Source organism: Papaver somniferum, chromosome 6 (genome assembly GCF_003573695.1).
Source record: "Papaver somniferum cultivar HN1 chromosome 6, ASM357369v1, whole genome shotgun sequence".
NCBI classification, from domain to species: Eukaryota; Viridiplantae; Streptophyta; class Magnoliopsida; order Ranunculales; family Papaveraceae; genus Papaver; species Papaver somniferum.
In genome coordinates, this window is record NC_039363.1 from 167,260,508 (window position 1) to 167,286,131 (window position 25,624).

A 25,624-nucleotide genomic window follows, 5' to 3' on the forward strand; every position below is an offset into this window, starting at 1 on the left:
TTTTTTTTTTTTTTTTTTTTTTTAATAGTTAGGTTTATGCTCAAACTTACCAGCAAGAGTAGAATTATGTGTCTGATTAGGATAAGCAGTAACCACATAAATAAGCAAAATAATCACACATGCTTCTGTTAAACAAGTTGGGCGTGTCTAAGCTCTAGATTATCGCGAACTTTAACAAGTTCCTTATTTCTAGTGGAATTGAGTATGAAACAGTTATAAACCATGGATGCTACTAAAACCGATAACTTATTATGTCGTTCCCTTCTGTATATATATTTTGTTATTATGATTTACTATGTCATTGCATAGGTTTTGAAAACTTGCTACTTCATGTATAGCTTGATTTGAGTTAGCGCTTTAGCTTGTCAGCCTTTTATCATTTTTGTTTGGTTCTCTGTACCGTATGTACAAATGTGCTTGATTTTGAAATGAATAAATTGGTCATTAGATGTACTGCAGGGAGAAACGTAATTCTTGATGGACCCGGAACGCTGAAAATTGTTAATGATGGAGTAACAATTGCTCAGGCCATCGAGCTTCCAGATGCCATTGAAAATGCAGGAGCGATGCTTATCCAAGAGGTTGTTCAAACTTCCCTTGATTAAATAGGTTGCGCATTCTACCTAGAATAACATCATTTTTCTAATAGGTATTTAGTTTGAAGTTGTCTACTTGCTGTAGGTTGCAAAGAAGACAAATGATTTAGCAGGTGATGGAACCACCACTGCTATAATTTTAGCCAGAGAAATGCTTAGGTTTGGGCTGTCAGCTATTGCTTCTGGGGCTAATCCCGTATCCCTGAAGAGAGGGATGGAGAAGACCGTGCAAGAACTGGTCAGAGTGTTGAAGGTTAAATGTAGGCCTGTAAATGGGAGAGAAGATATAAAAGGTGACACTTATATTTACTTGCATTTCCCTTATATGACACTTCCACATGAAGAAAGCTTGGTACACATTCTGATCTCATTTTCTTCCCTTTCTACGTTTTGCTTATATAATTTCATTTGTTATCCAGCTGTGGCATCAATTTCTGCTGGAAATGATGACTTTGTCGGTAATCTAATTGCTGATGCGATAGACAAGATTGGACGTGATGGAATCATCTCCATCGAGTCTTCTTCGTCATTTGAAACTACTATTGTATTTGAAGAAGGGATGAAGGTATTTCTTCAAATACTTAATTACAAAGCAAATATATAATCCGGTGTCTACAGTACCGGAGACACATATAATCTGGATGGTTCATGCCGCCCAAATATATTGATATTATTAGTCGTATTGCCATTTGTTCACATATGTGATTTAGACATTATGACCTCTAGTAATGTTTGTATGTGGTCAGAGAGTTATTTCTTGTGTTTGGCTCAATTCTGAGGTGTGCCTTTGATAATGGGGTCAGTAGAACTAGTACCAATAGCTTAATGGTATATACATGCCGCCACGGCTTTAATTGGCTATGATTCAGCCATGGCTTACTGGTTTGTCTAACTTAATGATCAACTTCTTGTTGACTATGGCAAGAGGCGGACTAATTTTATGCACCTCAGATCATGTTCCTTCTAAGCTTTTTGGTTCATCTTCTTGTGGTGAACCTTTTGGGTTCCATTTATTCCGCTCAATTTTTTCATTCTAATCTATTTCTTTGCCTTTAGATTGACAAGGGCTATATGTCACCCAAATTTATTACAAAGCCGGATCAGTCGACTATCGTATTTGACAATGCAAGAGTTCTAGTAACTGATCAAAAGATTACCAGCATCAAAGAAATTATTCCCTTGCTAGAAAAGACGACTCAGTTAGGAGTTCCACTGTTGATTATTGCAGAGGATATTAAGCATGAAGTGCTGGCAACCCTGGTCATGAACAAATCACGAGGCATTACTAATGCCGCTGCAATCAAGTGTCCAGGATTTCATGAAGGAAAGAAAGCTATTTTGCAAGATATTGCTCTAATGACAGGTGAATCTACATTTCGTGCACTATCGTTTTCAGGATTTTGTGAACTGTACTTGGGAATTCATATCACAATGAGTTTGCATCTCTTTTTAAAATTTGTTAGAGTTTGCGTAAAAACATAAGTTGTCTGAATATATTGCAGCCCAGCAGAAATTATCAAAAGAGAAGTGTACCGAAGTATGGTAAAAAGATTTCCATCAGTTGTGGGGGTGTATTTTGAAATTCCTTCCCAAATCAGGTGTTTTCAGTATGACACGGATGGAGTTTTCAAAGACAGATCCCATCAATTATTCATTTTTTTTTTCTTTTTCTTTTTTACACATTGCCTACTTTTGAACACCACTACGTCCTGATACTCTTGCTTACAAAATATAAATTACCTTCCCTGGCTTAAGTCTCCATGTCTTTTTTGTAATTCTTCTATGCTCTAACAAAATGATCTGTACGAATTGATTGTGTATAACTAAAACAGGTGCTGATTTTCTTGCTGGTGAATTGGGCTTCTCACTGGAAGATGCAACCTCTGATCAGCTTGGTGTTGCTCAAAAGATAACAATAACAAGTAATTCGACGACTATTGTTGCTGATCCTACCACTAAAGCTGAACTCCGAGCAAGAATTGCGCAGTTAAAGAAGGACGTAGCTGAAACAGACAATTCCTACCTCTCAAGGAAGCTCTCTGAAAGAATTGCAAAGCTGTCAGGTGGTGTTGCTGTGATCAAGGTAACTTCTGAATGCTCAAGTTTCCTTGGTTCTAGTATTTGATATTGATATGTTGTCTTTTTGTGTTTAGTAGGATGTATCTCTAACATTCCCATTGGCACAAACTCCTAAATAGGAAAATCAAGATCTGTAGATATTTGCCAAGCACGGCACTACATGATACTTTAACCGGCAAATCATGAAAAGTTAACCCACAACAGCAGCTAAGGTTATAGTCTATTCAGTGTCCTCTTTATCCGATTTATAGTCACTAGTTCAACATTTAAAATTATTTTTTCGAAGAGATTGATTTGGATAACGTCAAAGCTAGTTCATTTGGTCTTTACTCAGACACAGCCTTGAATAATTAACTCTGAAAAGCTACATACACAAATCTAGCAAGTATAGTGTGTAATATCACATGAGCAAGACGTGCGTTTGGGAAACCCTAGAAATTCAGCATCAAAAGGTTGTCTTATTTGTACTCCAAATTTGTAATACAATACAGAAAAAAGAAACCCATCTTTCTACTGAATTTTTTAGGGGGTCATCAGTATATGCCTATGACTATCTCAAAAGCAAACAAAGATCCTTATCTTTCTATGCTTATGGTTCATATCACTCATCTTACTGTAGACACCCCAATTTTACGTACTTAACCAACTGTTCTAAACTTTTAACGTGAGTCCATTTGTATTCTTTTCTTGACAAAGATTATTTTTCTCTGATCTTTTACGTGTTCTCTTTAAGTTCATTGACAATATAACAGGTATCTCAGCCAGTTTATGTTAGGTTCGGTTATGTTATTTTCCCATCTTTAATCCAGTACTCTTATATCCTGTTATATGCATATATTCGACTTGAATGTTTCATCTTTGGCATATCAAATGACTTCGGAAAAAAAATGGTGCCTCTTACTCAGTTGGCTTCTGAGTTTTAAATCATGGATGTTAGCCTTCTGAGAGTTTATATATAATAGATAACTTGATTTGTCAGTCTTGCTGTGAAAACTGAAGATATGCAAATGGCATTCAGGTGGGAGCACACACCGAAGTAGAACTTGAAGAGAGGAAACTTAGAATTGAGGACGCAAAAAATTCCACTTTTGCTGCCATGGATGAAGGTATAGCTCCTGGCGGTGGGGCCACCTACGTTCATTTAACGAAGTATATTCCTGAAATAAAGAACTCGATAGAAGACCCAGAAGAACGAATTGGAGCCGATATCATTGAAAAGGTACTATTCCTGTCTCGTGTCTGTTAATTTTTATTTGTCAGGCCTCACATTAGATGATCCAATGGACTACTGTTCTTTTTGTTAACTTCCTCATTCATATCGTTAATGATCGTCAAACTATCTCCAAAGCTTAAATGATGTTCTGCTAGAATTTGGAAGTTCAGTCTTTCTTGAACTAATTTAGTTTAAGTTTAATGATGTTGTAAGTTCGAGAAAAACGTCCTGACTTTCTATGAGTGTTGAAGACAGCATGTGCCCACCCACGAATCTGCAGTACTAACCACTGTAGGATAAGGAATTTCCACTGGCAACTTTGAGCCATTATAGAAGTTGGTCGTTTATCACACTATATGTCCACTGGCAAAATATAGATGCTCTAAATAGAAAAAGACCATCCATGTAAAAGTCAAAAAAATAGAGAATTGAACAAGCCTCGAGTCGAGTCTTATAGGCCCAATATAGCCATGTGTTGCACTGGTACATGGAAGTTTTGAAGTGCTTTGTAATGTTCTTCTTGTCTAAATCGCAAAGAATGCTACAGATAGAACTGATTTCATGCTTTGTTAAACCTATTGTTTTACAGGCTCTTCTTGTACCAGCGTCATCAATTGCAAATAATGCGGGAGTAGATGGATCAACTGTTGTACAAAAGCTTCTGGCTTGCGAGTGGGAGGTTGGGTACAATGCCATGACAAATAAGTACGAAAATCTACTAGATGCAGGAGTGATCGACCCTTGTAGAGTCTCGAGATGTGCACTACAAAATGCAGCATCAATTGCTGGTGTGCTCCTTCTGACCCAAGCTGTTTTGGTTGAGAAAGTAAAGCAGCCCAAGTCAACTGTTCCTCTTCTCCCTGGGATATCTCCTTGAAAGAAGCAGCAGAAATTCAGGAGATGAAAGTATATAAATGGTTTAGAAAGTAAAGAACCCTGGTGATTTTGAAATCCAACATACGCTCTCGTCGCTGTTTGTTTCCGCAGGGCCAAGGGAAATGTTGACTTAATTTTAAGCAGAAGAGAATCAAAATTAAAATGCAGAGACATGTTGGCATTGGGTTTGGACTTCCAGACTCTCAGGCTTTAATCGCATATTTTAGATATTAGGCAACCAATTTTGACAGTATGTTGTTTTATTTTGCTCCCCTTTAGATTCAGGTGTAAATTTTTTTTTACTGGACAACAGAAGTTGTAATTTTCCATTGATATAATACTCTGATTTGTAAGCTGTAACAAAAAATAAAAGATATCACCCGCCTTCTGTTTCAGTCGGTGCAAATCTTGGTGAAAAAACCGAAGTGTATCTAGACTTTTCGGTTGCTTTTTCAGATTCAAAATTTTTCGAGACCCTTGTGAAATGACGTGGCACAGACGTGTGCTTAAAACAAACGAAAAGAAGTTCAAAAATTACGGCCCGTAAACAAGATCACGGCCCTGTGAACATCAAGGGTCTTAATATTTCAAAGTAAAAAGAAGCTTAAAGCCTTAAACCCTTCTCCTCTCTTGCTCTCCTGATCTCCCATCACCACCCTGAAGTTCGATTCCTGAACCCTAAAAAAAAGAACAAGGTACAAAATCTCCGTCTCTCTCTCTCTCGGTCGAGTTTTATAAACAACTTCGTAGATTTGATTTCTTCTCGTGTTACAAGTGTTGATTCTATTTTTCGTAATAGAATTTGCTTGGATAATCAAAACTATGGCTGGGTTAATTTTGATAGAGTTATGAATTTGGGTTTAGTTGATCTCAAGTTTAAGCTATGGGATACTGTACCCAATTTCTCAGTTATTATTCATTTAAGAATTCAGACTCATTTTCTGTATTTGCCCTAATTTCTAATTTCTAAATTTTTATTTTTCTTCCGCAATGGATTAGCCTCAGTTGAATCTTTTAGGTTGAATATAGGAACAGGATAAACACCTTGAATACATTTCATTTCAACTTTTTTATTCGCTTTGCAATCGTAGAAATGCATCTGTATGAATGTAGGGTGAGGTCTCTGTTCTTCGATCAAGTCCTAGAATCACCTATCAACAACAATCTTGAAAATGAAAACAATATCTAAGTGAAAAATTACTAAATCATGAATTGCCTGGTGAAACGGCAAGGTAAACATATCTCCTAATACCTGGAGGAGTCTAAATTGAAGTTGGGTTCTATAATTCTATTTGGCGGAGAGTGTCAACAAACTTATTCCAATGCTAACTCTAATTTTTTCAACTTGATTCCTTAATTTGTTCCATCATTTCATTTAATTTCTTCATCCTCGTAGACTTACTTTTATGTTTCATTTGATATTTAAGGATATACTTGTTAAGATTTCAATGTCTTGTTTATTGATTGAAAGTACCTTTTATTTTTTTAACGTACAACTGATGTCACGTAATGGTTGTTTGTTCTACCCCTAGGATGAGAAAGCTCAATCGACCTACTGGTCATAGAATGTCTATGCTAAGGTATCATCTACAGCAACAGCTCTTCGTACAATATACTCCTTACTCTTGCTTGTTAAAGTTTACAACTTTTCGCTATTAAACTATTTGTGGTTTTCGTTGGAGTATTTCTTTAGAACAATGGTTTCTCAGCTGGTGAAGCATGAGCGCATAGAAACTACAGTGGCCAAGGTATTGATTTACATTGTGTCTTTTCATTTTTGAAAGGCTCTAATGGTTTGCAAAATTTTTAGAGTAGATGCATAGAGTTACTATTCCTCGCCAGACATTAATTTGTTACTATTTTCTTTTACTGGCTCAGCGACTCTTTGTATTGGTACCAGCGACTCTTTGTATTGGTACAAATGAGGGATTAACTGCTTTTTTATATTTCAGGCAAAAGAAATTCGATGTCTTGCAGATAACATGGTGAAACTTGGGAAAGAGGTTTTTATGATCTACATCCATAGATAATTTGTTTCATCCATTCCTACTTTTGCTACGTTTTCGTTGTTATATACATTCAACAGACATGTTTTTTAATTTGTATATCTTTCCATGCAGTTCTGCACCTTATTGTATTCAATATTTGTTCTGTAAGCATGAAAAGTGAAATAAGTCATAAATCTAGAACAACCCTGAATCATTCTCGTTGTCCTAGCTGAGCACACATCACTCTGGTAGCACTTTCCCATCTAAACCCAACTGTTTTACTTCTCAGTTCTCTCTCCTAAGCTTAGTGCAGGTTCTACCACAGTAACTAAACTAGTCCAGGGCTCCAGATCTCTTACTAACAAGTAACGACCTTTTTCTAAGTGATCGTGTTAGACACATTGTATCTTTCTTGGACACCAGCATACATTATAGAGGCTTTTTAGGTTATAAGACTTAACAGATTTGTGCCGGATGGTAAAACTCATCCATACAATGTGCTTGTATTGAGGTTATGGAAAAGGCTTATTATTATGTGCTTTGGGTTCTTTAAGTTGCTCTTATTAAATTTACGAAAAGGAAGGCCGCTTTTCTATCATTTTATAAAACTTACCAGATTTGGTTTGGACAGTAGAACTCATCTAAAATGTGTGCATTTCTTGACGTTACATGGAAAACGTTTATCATATGGCATATGCTCTGAGTTCTGTAAGTTGCTTTTGTAGAATTTACAAGAAAACCAGTCTCTCTTCAATTGCATTAATGCGTTTCTATTTTTCATCTGGATGGTAGACCTCATCCACAACCATGCGCTTGTTTGAGGTTATATGAAAAGGCTTATCATCTTGTATTTTGGATTCCGCAAGTTGTCCCTGTAGAATTTACGGAAAGTCCAATTGCTTTACATAGCTTTTCTGTTTTTCATCTAAACCCTCGTTATTTTTTTTCTCACTACTTCTGGTGATAGCTGATACTTCAAGTTAAGTGGATAGAGTGAGTTCATAAGTTAGGCTCAAAGCTTAACTTAAGTTCATAAGTTAGGCTCAAAGCTTTCTGGAATTTGTTCATAACTAAGGTTTAGAACCTTCGTTTATCTCGATCTTGTTTTGAAACTTGCATATTAAATAATAATATAGCTCCAAAGTTTATTGGAATATGCTGATTAACAATTACGTCTACATGTAACCTTGTTAGAGGGGTTGAACTATCTGAACATTAAGCCAGGTTAATGAACTTTATGTTTGTGAACTTTAGTGCTATCCCGTCTGAATTTTTTTTCCTTCCCCAATCTAGGGTACTCTTGCTGCTGCAAGGCAGGCAGCTGCCTTCGTGCGAGGAGATGATGTCCTTCACAAGTTATTTACAGAATTGAAATATCGCTACAGGTAAGCTTTTCCTCAATTGGTATTTGTTCTTTGTTATCTTGATTGTTAATCTTTTCATAAGCTTATCTGGAGATTACTGTATAAACAGAAATAGGGAAGGTGGATATACTAGATTGCTTCGGACGCGCATTCGAGTAGGGGATTCTGCAGAAATGGCATATATTGAGTAAGTTTTGGTTTCTATGGATTTTCGTGCAGTCTTTGCCAAATTGTAGAGATACTCGGTCTTTACCTGGTATTTCCTGGGTCAACTCATAGATGATCCTGGGGCGGTGCCGAGGGTATCTCCAAATTGATTAGTTTAGACTTTTCTAATATCTTCTGAAATTTCCTGTAAAATAGAGAATTTGAGTTCAAGCAATAGAGGGTGTATTGTATGAGCTGACACCAGCACTCTTCCACTGTTCTTTGTTATTCTTATAGGTTTGTTGACAGAGAAAATGAACTGAGACAGGCGAAACCTCCAACTCCTCAACCACCTCAAAGACTTCCCATGGATCCATGGACAAGGTCCCGGCATACCAGGCAGTTTGCACCCCCGAAGGAGGATGAGAACTCCCGAGCTGACATTTGAAGTTAGATCTTCGTGAAGCTCACATTTTGGATTTGTATTCTGATCTCTTCAATGTCATCAATTTTCTTCCGTTATGAGGAAATTTAGAGCTTAATGTTTATTTTGATTTTTTCTCTCTTGATTCTGACATCTTATTTACTGCGTCACAGACTTGAGAACATACACAAGGAATTAGTTTTTATATATACAGGGCAATCACTATAAGCAGGGTGTTATTGGGTAGCACAACTGGAGGTTTTATCATTAAAATAAGCAAGTAAACAAGTTTAATTGGCGCAACTGCACTAAAGTATATATTGCAAGGCATGCTGAGCAGAATATGTGAATGACAAATATGAACAAATTATTCTGTACCCAAAATGTTGACTATGCCAAACTGTCATTCACGAACAACATAGAAATTTATGTCAGGAGACTATCAAACTGCTACAAGGCAACCAACCATCCAACAAGGCATGACTTGCTGAAGTAGGTGTGCATTAGCCAGCTGATGAGCAAATTAGTCTTGGCTGCTGGCTCCATTTGTTGCTCAAGTCTATATTCAGAAGTATCAGAACAACAATAGGAATCCTAATTTAAATTGCAGTACAAAAATCTTTGTGTAAACAGATAAACAACGCACGGCAAATTCATTCAAATATCAAACTCATTTCAGGAAATAGACACATAGTTCTCACTTCTCAGCAATAGCAAACTCAAAGTTGTTCCACAGGATTTTAAAACTGAAGGATAAAAAATAGAATATAACGGTTGAATTAAAGAGCGATAAACAAAATGCAGTACTCATTCTTTAGTTTTATTGTTTTTCACATTCTTCATTTCGGGCATAGTCATTTCAGCATAAATATCATGGAGATGAATCAACACCCCAGGTTTTTTGCGCTTGAAATCCTCAAGAGCAGACTTGCTGCAACGATTCTCACCATCTACATATAATCTCTGAAGCTTGTCTCAGCCATTACACAAAGCTTGCAACCCTGAATCACATAACTTTGTGCACCCATACACGTTAAGAAGCACCAAATCTTTGCAATTTCTACTAATAGCTTCCCATCCTTGAAGCTCTATCTCCTCACAATCTGATAGATTCAGGATTTTTAGTAAAGGGCAACCTTTTGAAATCGTCATAATTGCTTCGGTATTTATAGGTCCTTCTCCAACCTCAGCCAATACATAAGGCGTTGAGAGAAATAGTTCTTCAAGCCCACCACCACTAACAATTGCAGTAATCCCCTCTGGTGTAAGTTTGCACCCGCCTGCTACAAGATGGATTAATGTCTTTGGACACTCAACAAAGCCAATACCTGTTATGCTGCTGCAAGATTCAACGCAAAGCGAACGCAGTTTGCGACAGTTTTGCAAGAGAAAACTTATTCCTGAATCAGTAATTGAGCCACAAAATGAGAGGTTAACCGACTCTAAGGATAAACAACATTTTGCCAGAGCTTCTAAACTTGTATCAGTAGCATGAGAAGATTTCAAGCTTACATCCGTCAAATGAGGGAACCAAGAAAACATTAAAGACAACTCGGTATCTAAATAATGAGAGCAGTAGTCTAAGCACAGATACTGAACTTGGGATTCAAGGAATTGAGACTTCAATGTAACAAAATCTGTCATCTCCGGGCACTTCTTTAGAGACAAATATTTAAGGTGTTGGAATCGAGTCATCAGTTTAGAAAGAATAATGGGAAAACTTTCATCAAATCTAACACTTCTTGCATACTCGTGACTACTTCGATACCATAAGGATTTATGATTGTTGTTCTGGATATGAAGCCACTGACGACAAGTCAATCCAAACGAGTTACGATCCTGTACAGTTTTTCTATAATCATCTCTAGTTCCTAGGCACTTGAATATAAGGTTCAGACAGTCACCGGGGAGGTCTGTAATAACAGATGAGGTTCTGCGGATTTTGGACGGACGGTCATCACCACCACCATCCTCTCTTTCTCGGTGCTTACCCAACCCTTGGTTGTAATCGTCATTGCATGATAAACTCATCGCAAAAAAAAAAAAAAAAACGATTTGCTAGAGCTAAAGATGATTACTCTATCTGTGTGTTCTTCTGACGCAAGAGGGATGGATAGAGATTGCAGAAGTAGTCCCAACGAGTTCTTTAATAAGTTACGAGGAATGGTTTCTGTTCATTGAGTCGTGTTAGGGTGCAAGTCCTTTGGTGCACGAATTAGTCCAGCACTTTTGTTGTATTGACTAGAAGACAAGTTTAGACCGCACAGGGAACTTGTAGTGTCCCGGGCATATAGAGGGCCGGCAAGATCCGATACCAAGTAGAAGTTCATCCTCAGAGGCGATGATATTAATCCTGAAGTGCTGTTTGGTATGTGGAATGAGGAGAAGGATAAAACTAAGATTTTACTGTTGCGCCAGCCAGCCGAGTTAATTTTGTTATTCGCTGCTGATAAGGGATTGTTGGCCGATTCCTTGGAAAGTCAGTGTGATCGGCTGCGGCTTCAAATCAGAGATCTGCACGTTGATCGTAAGCGACTTTTGAAGGAAAGGGATGTCACCGAGCAAGTGAGGTCTCGAAGATTCGACCAAGAACTTGTTTGTTTGCAGCTGACTCGGCGTCTGAATCTGAGTCAACCCCTGACTCGGACCGAGTCAGCAGTCAGACCGTTTGTTTTTCATTTTGAGTCAGATCTGACTCGACTTCTGACTCAGACATAACCCCTGACTCGGACTCATTTGAGTCAGGTAACAAAATACCCCTGACTCATGGGACCAAACCACTGACTCACTTATTTCCGAGTCAGATGAGTCAGATCTCACTCAAAACAAACATATCGACTCAGATCCAGATGAGTCAGGTGATTTCACTCAGATCCAGATGATTCAGATCCAGACGACTCAGATGAGTCAGGAGTAAACAAACATGGTGCAAGTGTCTCAGGAGTTGGAATGGACTCAAGCTCAGTTGTCAGGTCTTCAGTTAGCTCACAATCGACAGAAGGCTAGTTGGAGTGATCATAAAAAGTATTTCCCCACCAATGAGTTTAACGAGCAGAACTATAATGAATTAACTTGGAAGATTTCTGTTCTTGAAAGTAGCCTGCTCAAGTCCGAGGATACCCTTAAAGTAGTTTTGCCTTTATTTGAAGGTGTTTATGCGTACATTATGCTGCCCCGGTGTTACTCGTGATATTGTCGTAGTGCTGATCTGTTTTCTTTATATTTGCAGTCGAGCAAGGAAAGGTGTATTCTTCGGAGAAGGAGACTGCTCAGCTAAAGACGAATGAGATGCAATTGCTGGAGAAAGTGGCTACTGCTGAGGCTGCTTCGACTCAATTGACCCTTCAACTTGCTGCGGAGAGGGAGAGGTATAATAACGAGCTCGCGGCGAAAGTGAAGGATGGCGTGAAGGCATTTATCGAGAACCGGGCCGATCTTGCGGCTAAGAAGGGGAGCTCGGGGTCGATTCCACCGAACGAGTGATTGGACCTTTTGTAGTGCTGCGTCACTGTTGTGCCTTTTGTATTGGGCTGTAATCCGTTTGAACACCTACATTTTCTTTGCAACTTTCTTTGATGGGGTGGTGCGTCACCAATCGGTTGTTTCATTATTTTCTGACATTTTCGTTTATGTGGATCATGCTTCATCGTTTGTTTGTGATAAACTTACAGGGTGTTAGTCCTCAAGGGAGTTGGGGGAGTTGGGTATAGTTGTGTTTTTTCCCGTTAGTCGTGAGGGAGTTCGAGGGAGTCTCTTAAAATCCCCGTTAGTCGTGGGAGAGTTTAGAAGAGTCTTCCCAACTCCCTAGAAAACCCCGTTAGTCGTGGGGGAGTTTGAAAGAAACTCTTAAACTCCCTGTTAGTGGTAAAAATTAGAATGATAGGGAGTTTGTTTTTTTTTAGGGAGTTCTGGGGAGTTCTAGGGAGTTTATAGTGTATTTTTGCCTCACTCCAAATCTCTCAAAAAAGTAGAGATTTTGGGAGAGTCTCTCAAACTACCTACACTCAACACACCAAACTCTCTCAAACTCTCAATACTTTCTTACACTCCCTCAAAATCCCCAAGATTCAAAATACATTAAACTCCCTCCAACTCACTCGTGGACTAACCCCCTGTTAGTGTTTTCCTGCATAAACAAGTTCAATTAGTTATTGTAAAAGCCATTTCTGTCTAACACACTCAACAGGGAGGGCCATCGGGACCAATACCATGTCCCGATTGAGGTATCTCATCACTGTCACTTAGGATCAGAAGAAGGGTATGTGGTCAGTCCTAGGTTCTATATCGCGAGGATCCCAGATTAGCCATCGACCGCCTAACCTGGGAAAGTGATCTCGGTCACTTGCGATGGGGGTAATCTTTCTAGTGTCAGTAGATTACCTGGTAGACAAGGACTCGTTCCTTGACACCCTGTAGTACCTGGTTTCCAACCACCAGAACTCTTAGACTATCTCGGCACTTGCACACTGTCACTGCCCCGAGTTCAAATAGTCCGTCGTGTGTAAGCCACCTCGGAACTTTCCCATTGCCATTGCCCCGAGTTCAAATGACCATTCGAGTGTAAGTCACCTCGGCACTTGCCTACTGCCATTGCCCCAAGTTCAAATGACCATTCGAGTGTAAGTCACCTCGGCCCTTGCCCACTGCCATTGCCCCGAGTTCAAATGACCATTAGTCGCTGATGTCATATTCCCTACCCCTCGTGGATGTTAAAGAAATTAAATGACAAAGTATCATACCTGCTTAGGCACCCCTCATGGGTGGTACGATTTCAGGTGTCGGGCATTTCATGCGCGCGCTTCTGGAGTTCCGTCAGGTTTCAGTATTTTATATGTCCTTCTCCAACCTTCGATACGATGGTATATGGTCCGCTCCATCGCGCTCGTAGCTGGGTAGCTCCTTCATCACCAGCTGCCCTGGCTGAAATTCCCGCGGGCGAGCCCGTTTGTTGTACTCGCGTTGCAGTCGCCTCTGGTAGTTTTCCATTTTCTATAGAGCTATCTCTCTAGTTTCTTCCAAATCGTCGAGCTTGTTTAGAATTAAGTCGGCCGAGATGTTTCGCCTCCAGGCTTCAGTCCTTATGGTTGGTATCATTGCCTATGTTGGGAGGATGGCTTCCGTTCCATAGGTGAGCATGAAAGGTGACATACCTGTTGCTTCCCTTCGAGTAGTTCTTTAAGCCCACAAGACATTCTAAATCTCTTCACACCATTCACCATACTCTCCATCCAACTTCTTTTTCAGGTTCTCTGCTATTGTCTTGTTTGTGATCTCGGCTTGCCCATTACTCTACGGGTAAATAGGCGTGGCCTTGCTCTTTCGAATATTGTAAGTGTTGAACATGAGGTCAATGTTCTTCCCTTGGAGCTGTTTCCTGTTATCCGAGACTATTGCTGCTGGAACGCCAAAGGGACAAATAATGTGCTCCCAAATGAACCTGAATACATATTTATCTCGGATATGCCTCAGGGGTGCTGCCTCTACCCATATGGTGAAGTAGTCAGTGGCCACGATCAGATACTTTCTCTACCCCGACCCGACATGTATCGGGCCGACAATGTCAATGCCCCATTTGGCGAAGGGCCATGGACTTACCACAGAGTTTAGTGATACTGCTGGTGCATGAATCTTTTTAACAAATTTTTGGCACTCGTCACAAATTAGGGCCATATGCTTTGCATCCTCATTCATGTATGGCCAGAAATAACCCATAGTCTTGGCTCGGGCCGCCAAACTTTTTCTCGAGCTATGGTTGCCTGCCGCCCCATAGTGTAACTCATTCAAAATTGTGTGCCCTTCTTCTTTGCTCAGACATCTTACGAGTGGTCCCAAATAGGACTTTCTATACAGGATACCATCTCGTAATTCATATGCCGCCGCCTTACTCTTGATCTTGTTGATCTTGGGTTGCCCCTTGGGTAGTTCTCCTATCTCCAAGTATTGATGGATGGGCTTTCGCCAGTCGCCCGCTTCATACTTATCGGCCGTGGTGACTGCTACATATGCCTTCGTTTCTGCTTTGTCGGGTACGGATGGCAATAAGACCCTCATGAATCATATGCCTTCAATACTCGGGTCTGTCAACATTGAGGCGATGTAGGCCAAAGCGTCCGAATGTCGGTTATCTTTTTTGCATATGTGAACAGGAACCAATCGATAACCCAGACTTATATTCCCGAAGAACTGCAGCCTAGAATTATCAATAACCTCACAATAATCTAAATCATATGATGGCGAAACTAGATATTTCGGAATCACAAACGATGAGACGAAGATGTTTGTGAGTTCTTTTATCTTGCCTATCATAGATATAATTTCAAGCCAATCTTACGATTGTACTCTTACGATAGAAACGACAAGATCATATCATTAAACTACAAGAGCAGTAGTTCGGTCTGGCTTCACAATCCCAATGAAGTATTTTAGTCGTTAACCTACAGGGTCTCGAGAAGAAACCTAAGGTTAAAGGAGAATCGACTCTAGCTTAAAACAACTAGTATCACACAGGAGGTGTGGGGATTAGGTTTCCCAGTTGATAGAGTTCTCCTTTATATAGTTTTCAAATCAGGGTTTGCAATCAATATTATCTTAGTAACAAAGCATTCAATATTCACCGTTATATGAAATCCTGATTAGATTCAAGCTAATATCTTTCAATCGTTAGATCGAATCTTAGCTTGTTACACACAAATGAAATGTATTTCATTTAGGTTTGGGTAACCATACCTAAACGTGTACACTTAGTTGGTTCAACAATAGTTAACCAATGGTTAGCCATATGGGCACTTTTATATCAACCGTATTCATCTTTATCACAACTAGTTCAAATGACTTCAAAAGAACTAATTGGAGAGTTGTTCAATTGCTTAGGTCTTTATGAATAGACATAATTGAAACAAAAACGGTTTGATTCATTTGAATCAATTCATGAACAATATAGCCACGGTTTGCAAAGATTGCATTCCTTATAATTTATTTGTTTAAATTCATGAACTACCGATTTGAGAAAATAACCAGCTCAAGTATGCGTACGGGTATGCGTACTTAAGCAACCGGATTTGAGTTGGTTTTGGTTTCCACACTCAGCAGAAATTTCGGGTAGAAAATTTCCGCCAGTATGCGTACGGGTACAGATACTTTAGGTGACTGGTTTAAGAGTTTGTAAACTCCAAACTCAGCAGAAATTCACGGACGTGAACTTCCGCCAGTATGCGTACGGGTACGCATACTTAACCTGTCTCCTTCACCAATTCCGTATGCACACATATGCATACACTTGGTTCCCGGTTTATGGATTTATACACTAATGTGCGAACACACTATATATGCTTATATCCAAAGGTGGTTACATAATCTCAACTCTTCATTTCAATCATTGAAACATTTTTAGAGGATGTTATATAGTTGTTATTCACAAACTATTTTTCATCAAAGCGATTTTCAAGATATTGAAATGTTATCATGACATTCGTCACGAGTAAAGATGAAAATGGTTAAAGCGAAAGCTTACCAACACATATTTCGAGAAATAGATAGGCGAGATAAACTCGGCTCGAAATAGGAAATATGTATAACTGAAAACTGTATACTTGTACGACTTTTGTCTCAAGAGTAGGAGATAGAGTAGATAGACTTTTGAGTGATAGATAAGTTTAAGTCTCCACATACCTTTTAGTCGGATGAATTTCCACTGGTTCCTTGAGTAGTTATTCGTCTTCGTAAAATGATCGTCGTGGAGTCTGAAGTTCAACTACACTTAACTATCCTAGTCCGAGACTTAGCCATAAGTAGACTAGAAATCAAGACATATAGTTTTGACAACTTAATTTGACAAACAAGCTTGAGATAGCAGTGCTTGCGAGTTCGACCGAGAAGTTCTCTAACATTAGTATTCTCTAACTGGAAGTGAAGAGTGATTCAACATATGTTATCCAACTTTATAATGAAGAAACCAAACCTACTTGGAGCTTGATATGGAACATATGCAAGAGATTAGTCATCTGAAGAGTCTGATTGAATACATCAGTTTCAAACACAGCTAAAGAGAAGCTAACTACGTGGCAGATCGTCTTGCCAAAGTTGGAGTTAAAATTTTTGTTGATGATACTTGGACCGATGAGTTTCCTGACTTAGTTACTGAAGTTAATAATCAAGATATTAGGCGCATTGAGAGGCTTCGTTTAGTTAAGGACATCTTGTTGTAGTTTTCCTAGCCCGGTGCTAGCTTATCAAAATAATATAAAATAAAATTGAATGCTTCAGATATTTTTGGAGTCTAGTGTCCAAAAGTTGAATAGCTTGGAGACTTAAAGAATATGTATAAATCTAATTTCAATATTGTGGAAATATTGGGAGTCTAAAATATCTAAATAAATCTCAATCAAGTACAACCCTGTAAAGATCTATCTGTGAGCTTTAAAAATATGAATGTGACATCAATTTCTTTGTTATTTTTTTAAAACTTTATGGAGTTACAGTTTTTTGTATCACCTTTAATGAATATGGTATTTTTATGGAACCTAATATCATGATTTATATGGGGATACCACGACTAGTAGAGAGATATTATTTAAGTAATTTGATAAATATGATACATGATTATTTATTTGTCGTATACGTAATGATATTTGTCCTGTTAAAACCGGTATCTCACTATAAATCGTGCCTAATTTATAATTGGTTTTCCACTGACATTTTACAAAAATACAAAATATTTACAAAACTAATGTAGTAAATTTTGGGAGTGTTACAATTGGTTTTACATAACCATTTTATATGATATAATTTACTAAATTGGTTGTATATTTGGTAAATTGTTGATATAAGTCACTATAATTTTTTTTTGGGTGAAATCATAATATAAGTTCAAACCACAAAAGCCCAGCCCAGTAAGCGCGTTGATAGAAAATTAGGAAAGATGCATCTTATCTTACTCTTTAATAGCAGCAAGGGTATGAACAGTGCAAGCAGCTGAAAAATTTGACCAGGGGAGATCGCAACCGTCGGATGGGATGACCACAGAAGACGGACCGTTGGATTCGAAGCAGCTCTCCGTACGTCGCACATGTCACTTTTATAAATGTTACAAAACAAGTGTAACAGGACTGTTACAACAGTTGTTACTAAAATGTTACAGAAAGTGTTACACAAACTGTTTCCGGAACCTACTTGGAGCTTGATATGGCACATATGCAAGAGATTAGTCATCTGAAGAGTCTGATTGAATACATCAGTTTCAAACACAGCTAAAGAGAAGCTAACTACGTGGCAGATCGTCTTGCCAAAGTTGGAGTTAAATTTTTTGTTGATGATACTTGGACCGATGAGTTTCCTGACTTAGTTACTGAATTTATTAATCAAGATATTAGACGCATTGAGAGGCCTCATTTAGTTAAAGACATCTTGTTGTAGTTTTCCTACCCCGGTGCTAGCTTATCAAAATAATATAAAATAAAATTGAATGCTTCAGATATTTTTGGAGTCTAGTGTCCAAAAGTTGAATAGTTTGGAGACTTAAAGAATATGTATAAATCTAATTTCAATATTGTGGAAATATTGGGAGTCTAAAATATCTAAATAAATCTCAATCAAGTACAACCCTGTAAAAATCTATCTGTGAGCTTTAAAAATATGAATGTGACATCAATTTCTTTGTTATTTTTTTAAAACTTTATGGAGTTACAGTTTTTTGTATCACCTTTAATGAATATGGTATTTTTATGGAACCAAATATCATGATTTATATGGGGATACCACGACTAGTAGAGAGATATTATTTAAGTAATTTGATAAATATGATACATGATTATTTATTTGTCGTATACGTAATGATATTTGTCCTGTTAAAACCGGTATCCCACTATAAATCGTGCCTAATTTATAATTGGTTTTCCACTGACATTTTACAAAAATACAAAATATTTACAAAACTAATGTAGTAAATTTTGGGAGTGTTACAATTGGTTGTACATAACCATTTTATATGATATAATTTACTAAATTGGTTGTATATTTGGTAAATTGTTGATATAAGTCACTATAATTTTTTTGGGTGAAATCATAATATAAGTTCAAACCACAAAAGCCCAGCCCAGTAAGCGCGTTGATAGAAAATTAGGAAAGATGCATCTTATCTTAAGTTACTCTTTAATAGCAGCAAGGGTATGAACAGTGCAAGCAGCTGAAAAATTTGACCAGGGGAGATCGCAACCGTCGGATGGGATGACCACAGAAGACGGACCGTTGGATTCGAAGCAGCTCTCCGTACGTCGCACATGTCACTTTTATAAATGTTACAAAACAAGTGTAACAGGACTGTTACAACAGTTGTTACTAAAATGTTACAGAAAGTGTTACACAAACTGTTTCCGACAACAATTGTTGTTGAAACTGTTACAAAATACCCAGCCCTCCTACAATTCCACTGGCGCGCGAAGCGCGCGTGCATGCGACTTGTGTATAAGCGTGTTTCCATATTTTGTGTATTCCGCTTCTAACTTCTAAATTTAGAACCCCATCAATCTTCAACTTCTATATAAAGCATAGGGGTTAGTCCAGAAAAGATATTCTTCTTTGTTGAGATTGAGATAGCTAGCTAGGTATTCATCAGAAGCAAAACAAGGGTGCGTCTGAGTTGATCAAGAATAGAATTAAAGTCTGTGATTTTGTATTTGAGAGCCATGGATGAGTACGATGATGAATTGCTTAACATGGATGAGGATTATGAATGCTTGATGTCCTATGATGAATGGTTAGACTCAGCAATCTGGAGTGATGAGTTCCCGGAATTCGACGGGTCTGGTTCGAGTTTCTTGGATTGGGCCAATGAAGTCGAATGCATATTCAATGAAAGAAAGGTAACAGATGATGCAATGAGAGTTGAAATAGGGGTTTCTACCTTCAGATCGTCAGCCTTGTTATGGTGGAAAAATCTTCAAAGACCACAAGAAATTACTACTTGGACATGTCTGCTGCAGGAGATGTCCAGAGATTTAGCATAGATGCTGCTTATATATATGAATGAAAAGCTATGAAAAATTTGATGTATTTGATTACTGGAAGCTGCTGAGGATCACAAAGGTTGTCGAGGCGAAATCAGATTTTTATTTTATTTTTTGTGTTTGAACTTGTAATAAACTATTTGAGTTCAATAGTTGTTTTTACTGTTTTGTGAAAAATCAGAATTTACAGTTTTGTGTAGAGTGCAATTTTTGTCCATCTGATGTTGTTGAATCAGTTCTGTTGGAGGGTTCTTCATAGGCAGTTTTGCTTATGGGGATTGCACCATTTCAGACAGATACTTTCAGTTCATAAGACTATGTAAATACACAATGCTGGAAAAAAACGCTTCCAAATTCTCAGAACTGTCTCTATCAGCTTAAGCTGGAAAAACAAGAATTCTACATGAGTTCCGAGAAACCAAAACCTACTGAATGAATGAAAAACATTGTGATGGCTTTTCCAAATTGCTAATCAAGCAAAATTACTAGCCTTAATTTTGTCCGCTTGAGTGCACAAGAAAACTAATCTGAGTTGCAGTTTTTTGCAGTAGGAATGTACCTATCCTTTTGTGTCAGATTATAATTTTGTGACTTGAAATTGTCTATTGAAAAGAAAAACGGCTAAAAGTTCATCAAAGACTGCAGCTCAAATACGAGATATTAATCTTCCGGTAATTCATCACGAATTTAACTTGCAAGACTAAATCAAAACCAACTCGAAAACGAATTAGTGTCATTCTTCAGTTTTATCCTTCTTCACATTCTTCATTTCGGACATAATTATTTCAGCATAAATATCATGGAGATGAATAATCACCCCAGGTTTTTTGCGCTTGAAATCCTCAAGAGCAGGCCTGCTACAACTATTCTCATCATCTATAAATAAACTCTGAAGCTTGTCACAGCCATTACACAAAGCTTGCAACCCTGAATCACAAAACTTTTTGCACCCATACACGTTAAGGAGTTCCAAATCTTTGCAATTACGACCAATAGCTTCCCATCCTTGAAGCTCCACCCCTCCACAATTTGATAGGAACAGTTTTTTTAGCAAAGGGCAACCTTTTGAAATCATCATAACTGCTTCAGTATTTATGGATCCTTCTCCAACCTCGGCCAATTCATCTTCCCGTGTTAAGAGAGATAAAATTTCAAGCCCACCGCCACTAACAAGCGCATTAATCCCCTCTGGTGTAAGTTTGCACCCGCCTGCTTCAAGATGGGTTAACGTCTTTGGACACTCAAGAAAACCTATACCTGTGATACTGCTGCAGGATCCAGTATAAAGTGTACGCAGTTTGTGACAGTTTTGCAAGAGAAAATTTATTCCCGAATCAGTAATTGATCCGCAACGTGAGAGGTTAACTGTCTCTATGGATGGACAATATTTTGCGAGGGTTTCTAAACCTCTGTCAGTAATATGAGTAGATGCCAAACTTACATCTACCACACGAGGGAACCAAGATAACGTTAAACACAATTCAGCATCTAAATACTCATAGCAATAGTCTAAGGACAAGTCTTGCACTTTGTAACAAAATCGGTGATCTTCGGGCACCTAGTTAGACACAATTTTTGAAGGTTATGGAATCGAACCATCAACTTAGACAGAACTACAGGGAAGCTTTCATCAAAACTAAGACGTCTTGCATACTTGTGACTATTTCGATACCACAAGTATTTAACATTGTTGTTCTGAATACGAAGCCATTGACGACAAGTCAATCCAAAGGAATTACGATCATGCACAGTTTTTTTTTGTGATCATCTCTAGTTCCTAGGCACTTGAATATAAGGTTCAGACAGTCACCAGGAAGGTCTGTAATAACAGATGAGGTTCTGCGGATTTTGGACGGACGGTCGTCATAATCACCACCATGTCTCTTTCTCGGTGCTTACCAAACCCTTGGTTGTAATCGTCATTGCGTGATTTTATCACCATGGGAAGATTCTTGTTTTTCCTGTTTACCAAATCAGAATACCATAAGACAATATAAAATCAAAATCAGAGACTCATAATCGCCCCAAAAAAAAAAAAAAATGATTACTCTGTCTAGTTTCCGTGTGGGGTCTTCTCCCGCAAGAGGGATGGATAGAGATTGCAGAAGCAGGAGGAGTCCAAGGGGTTCTTTTACAAGTTACGAGAAACGGTTTCTATTCATAGAGTCCTGTTATAGGTGCACGCCCTTTTGGTGCACGATTGGGTGAATAGTTGGTTTAAACCAGCATCACTTGCGGAGTATCAAATTACTGGGAAGGGTACCAAAACTTATATAAAACGGAAGACTTTCTACTTCGTCTTCTAAGGATTTTGGTACATTAGCCCCCAGTAAACTAGTACCCATCAGCAGATTTAAAACTTCAAATCAATAGGAAGCTGAGGTTTTATTATTTATATGAATTTCGGTACACTTCTAGTAAATTTGGGTATTCAGGTATGTCTGGATGCGGTAGTTATCATCATTCATCAGCCAAAATGAAGGAAAGTGATTTTAGTGATGGAAGGAAAGTCCTCGATTAATTGAAAGGGATCCAAAAAATCAAAAACATGAACTCAAGTCTTTATCACATTCCTTCCTCTTGTAAACTTAGCAAGAAAATAAGCAACAATTATGAGCAAGGAATATTAGATAAATATAAACGAATACCAAAGCCTAAACTTTATAGACTTAAACTGTTACAGGTACGGCTTCATCAAGGGCAAGAACACCGGGAAGAGCTTTTCCTTCCAGCAGTTCCAGACTGGCACCACCACCTGTAGATATGTGGCTCATCACATCTGCAACTCCAACTTTCTCTACTGCTGCTACTGAATCTCCACCTCCAATGATTGTTGTCACTCCTTTCCCGCTGAGTTCTGCCAACTTGTTTGCGATTGCCTGCAAAGGGTTGGGAGAGTTGTACAGTGTGTCAAACAACAATCATCCATTGACCCCTACCCCTCGGTAAACAAAAGATACCCACACACGACTATCCAAATGAAAATGATGGTATATGGACCATATCTGATGACATGAAGTGCCAGACGCCAAGTCCCTAACTAATGTGGGACTTAAGTTTTTCGTATTCAGGCCACATTAACTGACATGACCAGGCATCCAAAATCAGCCCCCATTACTTGCCATATCAAGTGCTCCATAATGTGTGACCTAAGTCTTTATGTGCTCTATAATACTATTTACCATATCAAAGAACATATTAAACATCTATATACATGTGAATGCATTTCTTTATTTCCAAGAGTTTATGCATCAAAGATTCGAAGCACATATATCACTAGCAAGTAATGCCAATATGGCCATAATAAGTTGGCTCGAACACAGTGCCGATGTATACACAAACAGATGCTCAAATTACGCATGGAAAGAAGAGGAGAAAACTGTATACCTCTGTTCCAGCAGCGAACTTCTCCATTTCAAAAACTCCCATAGGTCCATTCCAGATAACAGTCTTGGTGGTGTCCAAGGCATCATTGAATGTCTTGATAGAATCTGGACCGATATCCAATCCCATCCAACCATCTGGGATCTCAGATGCGGGTACAATCTGGACAATATGACGAAGTTTTATTTACTTGCTCAAGTTACCAACGAGAAAGCTTTTTGAAGGCCTGATTTCTATCGTCTTACTAATGGAAATGGCTTTCGCATTGACTGAAGTATTCAGGTCTGTTTCGGAACTGTTGTAAACAAAGTGTAGCATAAATTCAAAGGTTAAGGAGACAAACCTTGCTGTTTGCATCAGCAGCAAATTTATCTGCAATAACTACGTCACTGGGTAACAAAAGTGACACACCCTTTGCCTTGGCCTTCTCAAGGAGGGAGGTTGCAAGTTCAAGCTTGTCTTCCTCCACAAGAGAAGAACCTACTGATAGCCCCTGTGCCTTGTAGAATGTGAAGATCATACCTCCACCCAAGAGTAGGATATCACACTTTTCTAGCAAGGACTCGATCACACCAATCTTAGATGACACCTTAGAACCTCCAACAATGGCAGCAAATGGCCTCTTTGGGGCTGAAACTGCCCCAACAAGATAGTCCAGTTCCTAAAAAAATTGATATGTAATCAGAACAGGATCATTGGAAAATAACACACTATTGACTTGGAGTCCTCCATGAAATCCCGACATGTCCAGTGTATGACTGGGATCCATCCTTTTAGCTAGTTAGTGACTTTCTGCCAGGTAGTTCACATTTTTTCAGTGGTTACAGCAATAAGGTAGAAACTAAGATACATTCCTATCAACTGTTCCAATTTATGTGGATCGAGGAAGGGACATTTACACTGAACTACAAAAAAGTGTCACAATAAAATCATGACAGCATCCATTTATGACTGAATCTAATGCAACTAGGACATTTCATGTAATATACTCCAAGGACTTAGAACCCTCACCTTCTGCAAGAGGAAACCAGCAACAGATGGCTTTAAGTATTTGGTAACTCCCTCAGTTGAAGCATGAGCTCTGTGTGCTGTTCCAAAGGCATCGTTAACATACAGGTCTGCAAGGGAAGCAAGTTTCTTTGCGAATTCTGGTTCGTTCTTCTCTTCCTCTTTGTAGAATCTAACATTTTCAAGAAGGAGAACACCACCTTCTGGAAGTGCAGCAACCAATTTCTCAACGTCAGGGCCAATACAATCATCAGCCTTCTCAACCTACTCAAACGAAAATAGACCCCAATCAGCTATCCATTCACACAATCAATTGAATTCATCAAATCAAAATAACAATACCATAAAGTTTGAGAAAAGGACCCTACTGTGATGCCAAGAAGCTCAGAGAGCCTAGGGACAAGAGGGGCCAAGCTGAATTTTGGAGTAACACCCTTTGGTCTTCCCTGAAAATCAAATTAAGATAATTAAGAGATACACAAGGAATTCATGAAATCAATCCAACCTAAAGTAAATAGTACTAGTAGTATTGAAATGAGAAGTTTACAATTGATCACTCACCAAATGACTGGTAAGAATGACTTTAGCACCATTAGCCATCAAATGTTTGATAGTTGGAATAGCAGCACGGATTCTAGTATCATCAGTAATGTTCTGATTGTCATCCAATGGGACATTCAAATCAGCCCTAACAAAAACCCTCTTACCTTTCAATTCAGATGCACTCAAATCCCCAACACTTTTCTTAGCCATTGAAACAACACCTCTCACTCCTTTACCATTAACAGCTCCAATTTGTGAAGAAACGTGTGATGAAAGACGAGGATCTACTGCAACACCAGAAAACCCAAGACTTTTTGGGTTTCTAACTTGTAATCCGATGTTTCTTAATCGAGATGCTGCTGCAACTTGTAATGATGATGATACACGGTTGTTACGAGTAGATGAAGATGAAGCTGTTGTTCTGAGTAGAGATAGAGCGGTGTGTGAAGCTGTTGAAGCCATTGTTTTGTGTTTTTCTATATTCTAGAGAGAAAAATTGGTGGATGATCAAAGAGAGTGAGTGAGAGATAGAGAAGAAGAGATTAAATTGATGAATGATGGAAGGTGGATATTGTATGTTTGTGGATGTGGTGATTTGATTTATTGAGCTGTGGATTTTCTTATCGTTGGAGTGAGGTTGAAATTATCGATGTTTCCATTGTGTGCATTTCTTTTCTTTTTTCCTGTACGGTGACAATGGAGTTGGGTATCTCGTGAAAAATAGTCAAACTCGGGAGACTTGTGGAGCGAGGGCCAAGATTCAGTGACTCACTCCTTCCCAGTCGACTGAGAAAAAAAAGAAAAGCGACCGTGCTTTCCTTTTTATTTTATTATTTTTTTATCAGTAAAGAAGAATTAGTTGCCAGCGTTTCGATTCTTTGATCAGTAAAGAAGAATTTGGTACTGGCGAGTTTCGAACTTAGGTCATTGATTTCATCGCTCAATGTCTTATTATAGTGTCCGAATTATTTATTTTTTAACAAAGAAAGGACAAATTTTATA

At 38.4% G+C, this 25,624-nt stretch overlaps 5 protein-coding genes across 6 annotated transcripts in view; 2 read left to right on the plus strand and 3 right to left on the minus strand.

The window, feature by feature from the left end:
- LOC113290044 (chaperonin 60 subunit alpha 2, chloroplastic-like) overlaps positions 1 to 5,159 on the plus strand; it is a 6,805-nt gene extending 1,646 nt beyond the window's left edge. Inside the window, exons 3-9 of one of the 2 annotated variants that reach the window (XM_026539548.1) lie at positions 460 to 581; positions 682 to 889; positions 1,016 to 1,161; positions 1,653 to 1,959; positions 2,429 to 2,679; positions 3,694 to 3,894; positions 4,478 to 5,159. In XM_026539548.1, coding sequence (XP_026395333.1) covers positions 460 to 581; positions 682 to 889; positions 1,016 to 1,161; positions 1,653 to 1,959; positions 2,429 to 2,679; positions 3,694 to 3,894; positions 4,478 to 4,765 — 1,523 coding nt within the window. In that variant the 3' untranslated portion in view covers positions 4,766 to 5,159. Of the gene's footprint in view, positions 1 to 448; positions 582 to 681; positions 890 to 1,015; positions 1,162 to 1,652; positions 1,960 to 2,428; positions 2,680 to 3,693; positions 3,895 to 4,477 lie in introns of both variants that reach the window. The other variant, XM_026539549.1, reaches the window with a different exon arrangement.
- Positions 5,160 to 5,321: 162 nt separating this feature from the next.
- Positions 5,322 to 8,987, plus strand: LOC113290046 (50S ribosomal protein L17-like). The gene is made up of 7 exons (XM_026539550.1): positions 5,322 to 5,459; positions 6,297 to 6,344; positions 6,458 to 6,512; positions 6,717 to 6,767; positions 8,046 to 8,137; positions 8,226 to 8,303; positions 8,561 to 8,987. The coding sequence occupies exons 2-7, from the start codon at positions 6,298 to 6,300 to the stop codon at positions 8,709 to 8,711; spliced, it is 474 nt and encodes a 157-aa protein (XP_026395335.1). The 5' UTR covers positions 5,322 to 5,459; position 6,297; the 3' UTR covers positions 8,712 to 8,987.
- Positions 8,988 to 9,662: 675 nt separating this feature from the next.
- LOC113291772 (F-box/LRR-repeat protein 12-like) lies at positions 9,663 to 10,718 on the minus strand. The gene has a single exon (XM_026541268.1). The coding sequence runs from the start codon at positions 10,716 to 10,718 to the stop codon at positions 9,663 to 9,665; it is 1,056 nt and encodes a 351-aa protein (XP_026397053.1).
- A 9,702-nt stretch (positions 10,719 to 20,420) lies between these two features.
- Positions 20,421 to 21,610, minus strand: LOC113291773 (F-box/LRR-repeat protein 12-like). Its single transcript, XM_026541269.1, has 2 exons — positions 21,587 to 21,610; positions 20,421 to 21,245 (listed from the first exon to the last, which is right to left on the minus strand). The coding sequence occupies exons 1-2, from the start codon at positions 21,608 to 21,610 to the stop codon at positions 20,421 to 20,423; spliced, it is 849 nt and encodes a 282-aa protein (XP_026397054.1).
- Positions 21,611 to 22,180: 570 nt separating this feature from the next.
- Positions 22,181 to 25,226, minus strand: LOC113290047 (phosphoglycerate kinase, cytosolic-like). The gene is made up of 6 exons (XM_026539551.1): positions 24,641 to 25,226; positions 24,448 to 24,525; positions 24,083 to 24,343; positions 23,415 to 23,732; positions 23,075 to 23,233; positions 22,181 to 22,566 (listed from the first exon to the last, which is right to left on the minus strand). Exons 1-6 carry the CDS (start codon positions 25,082 to 25,084, stop codon positions 22,357 to 22,359), a joined length of 1,470 nt encoding a protein of 489 aa, XP_026395336.1. The 5' UTR covers positions 25,085 to 25,226; the 3' UTR covers positions 22,181 to 22,356.
- Positions 25,227 to 25,624: the final 398 nt, after the last annotated feature.

Excerpts from the sequence above, each read along its gene's own strand:
- LOC113290046 (XM_026539550.1), top strand. The coding sequence starts at position 6,298 with ATGAGAAAGCTCAATCGACCTACTGGTCATAGAATGTCTATGCTAAG. Across the intron at positions 6,345-6,457 it reads CATAGAATGTCTATGCTAAG|AACAATGGTTTCTCAGCTGG; the intron begins GTATCATCTACA and ends GTATTTCTTTAG. Across the intron at positions 8,138-8,225 it reads GAATTGAAATATCGCTACAG|AAATAGGGAAGGTGGATATA; the intron begins GTAAGCTTTTCC and ends CTGTATAAACAG.
- LOC113291773 (XM_026541269.1), bottom strand. The coding sequence starts at position 21,610 with ATGACGATTACAACCAAGGGTTTG. Across the intron at positions 21,246-21,586 it reads CGATTACAACCAAGGGTTTG|GTGCCCGAAGATCACCGATT; the intron begins GTAAGCACCGAG and ends GTGTCTAACTAG.
- LOC113291772 (XM_026541268.1), bottom strand. The coding sequence starts at position 10,718 with ATGAGTTTATCATGCAATGACGATTACAACCAAGGGTTGGGTAAGCAC.
- LOC113290047 (XM_026539551.1), bottom strand. The coding sequence starts at position 25,084 with ATGGCTTCAACAGCTTCACACACCGCTCTATCTCTACTCAGAACAACA. Across the intron at positions 24,526-24,640 it reads TCATTCTTACCAGTCATTTG|GGAAGACCAAAGGGTGTTAC; the intron begins GTGAGTGATCAA and ends TTTGATTTTCAG. Across the intron at positions 24,344-24,447 it reads CTGAGCTTCTTGGCATCACA|GTTGAGAAGGCTGATGATTG; the intron begins GTAGGGTCCTTT and ends TCGTTTGAGTAG.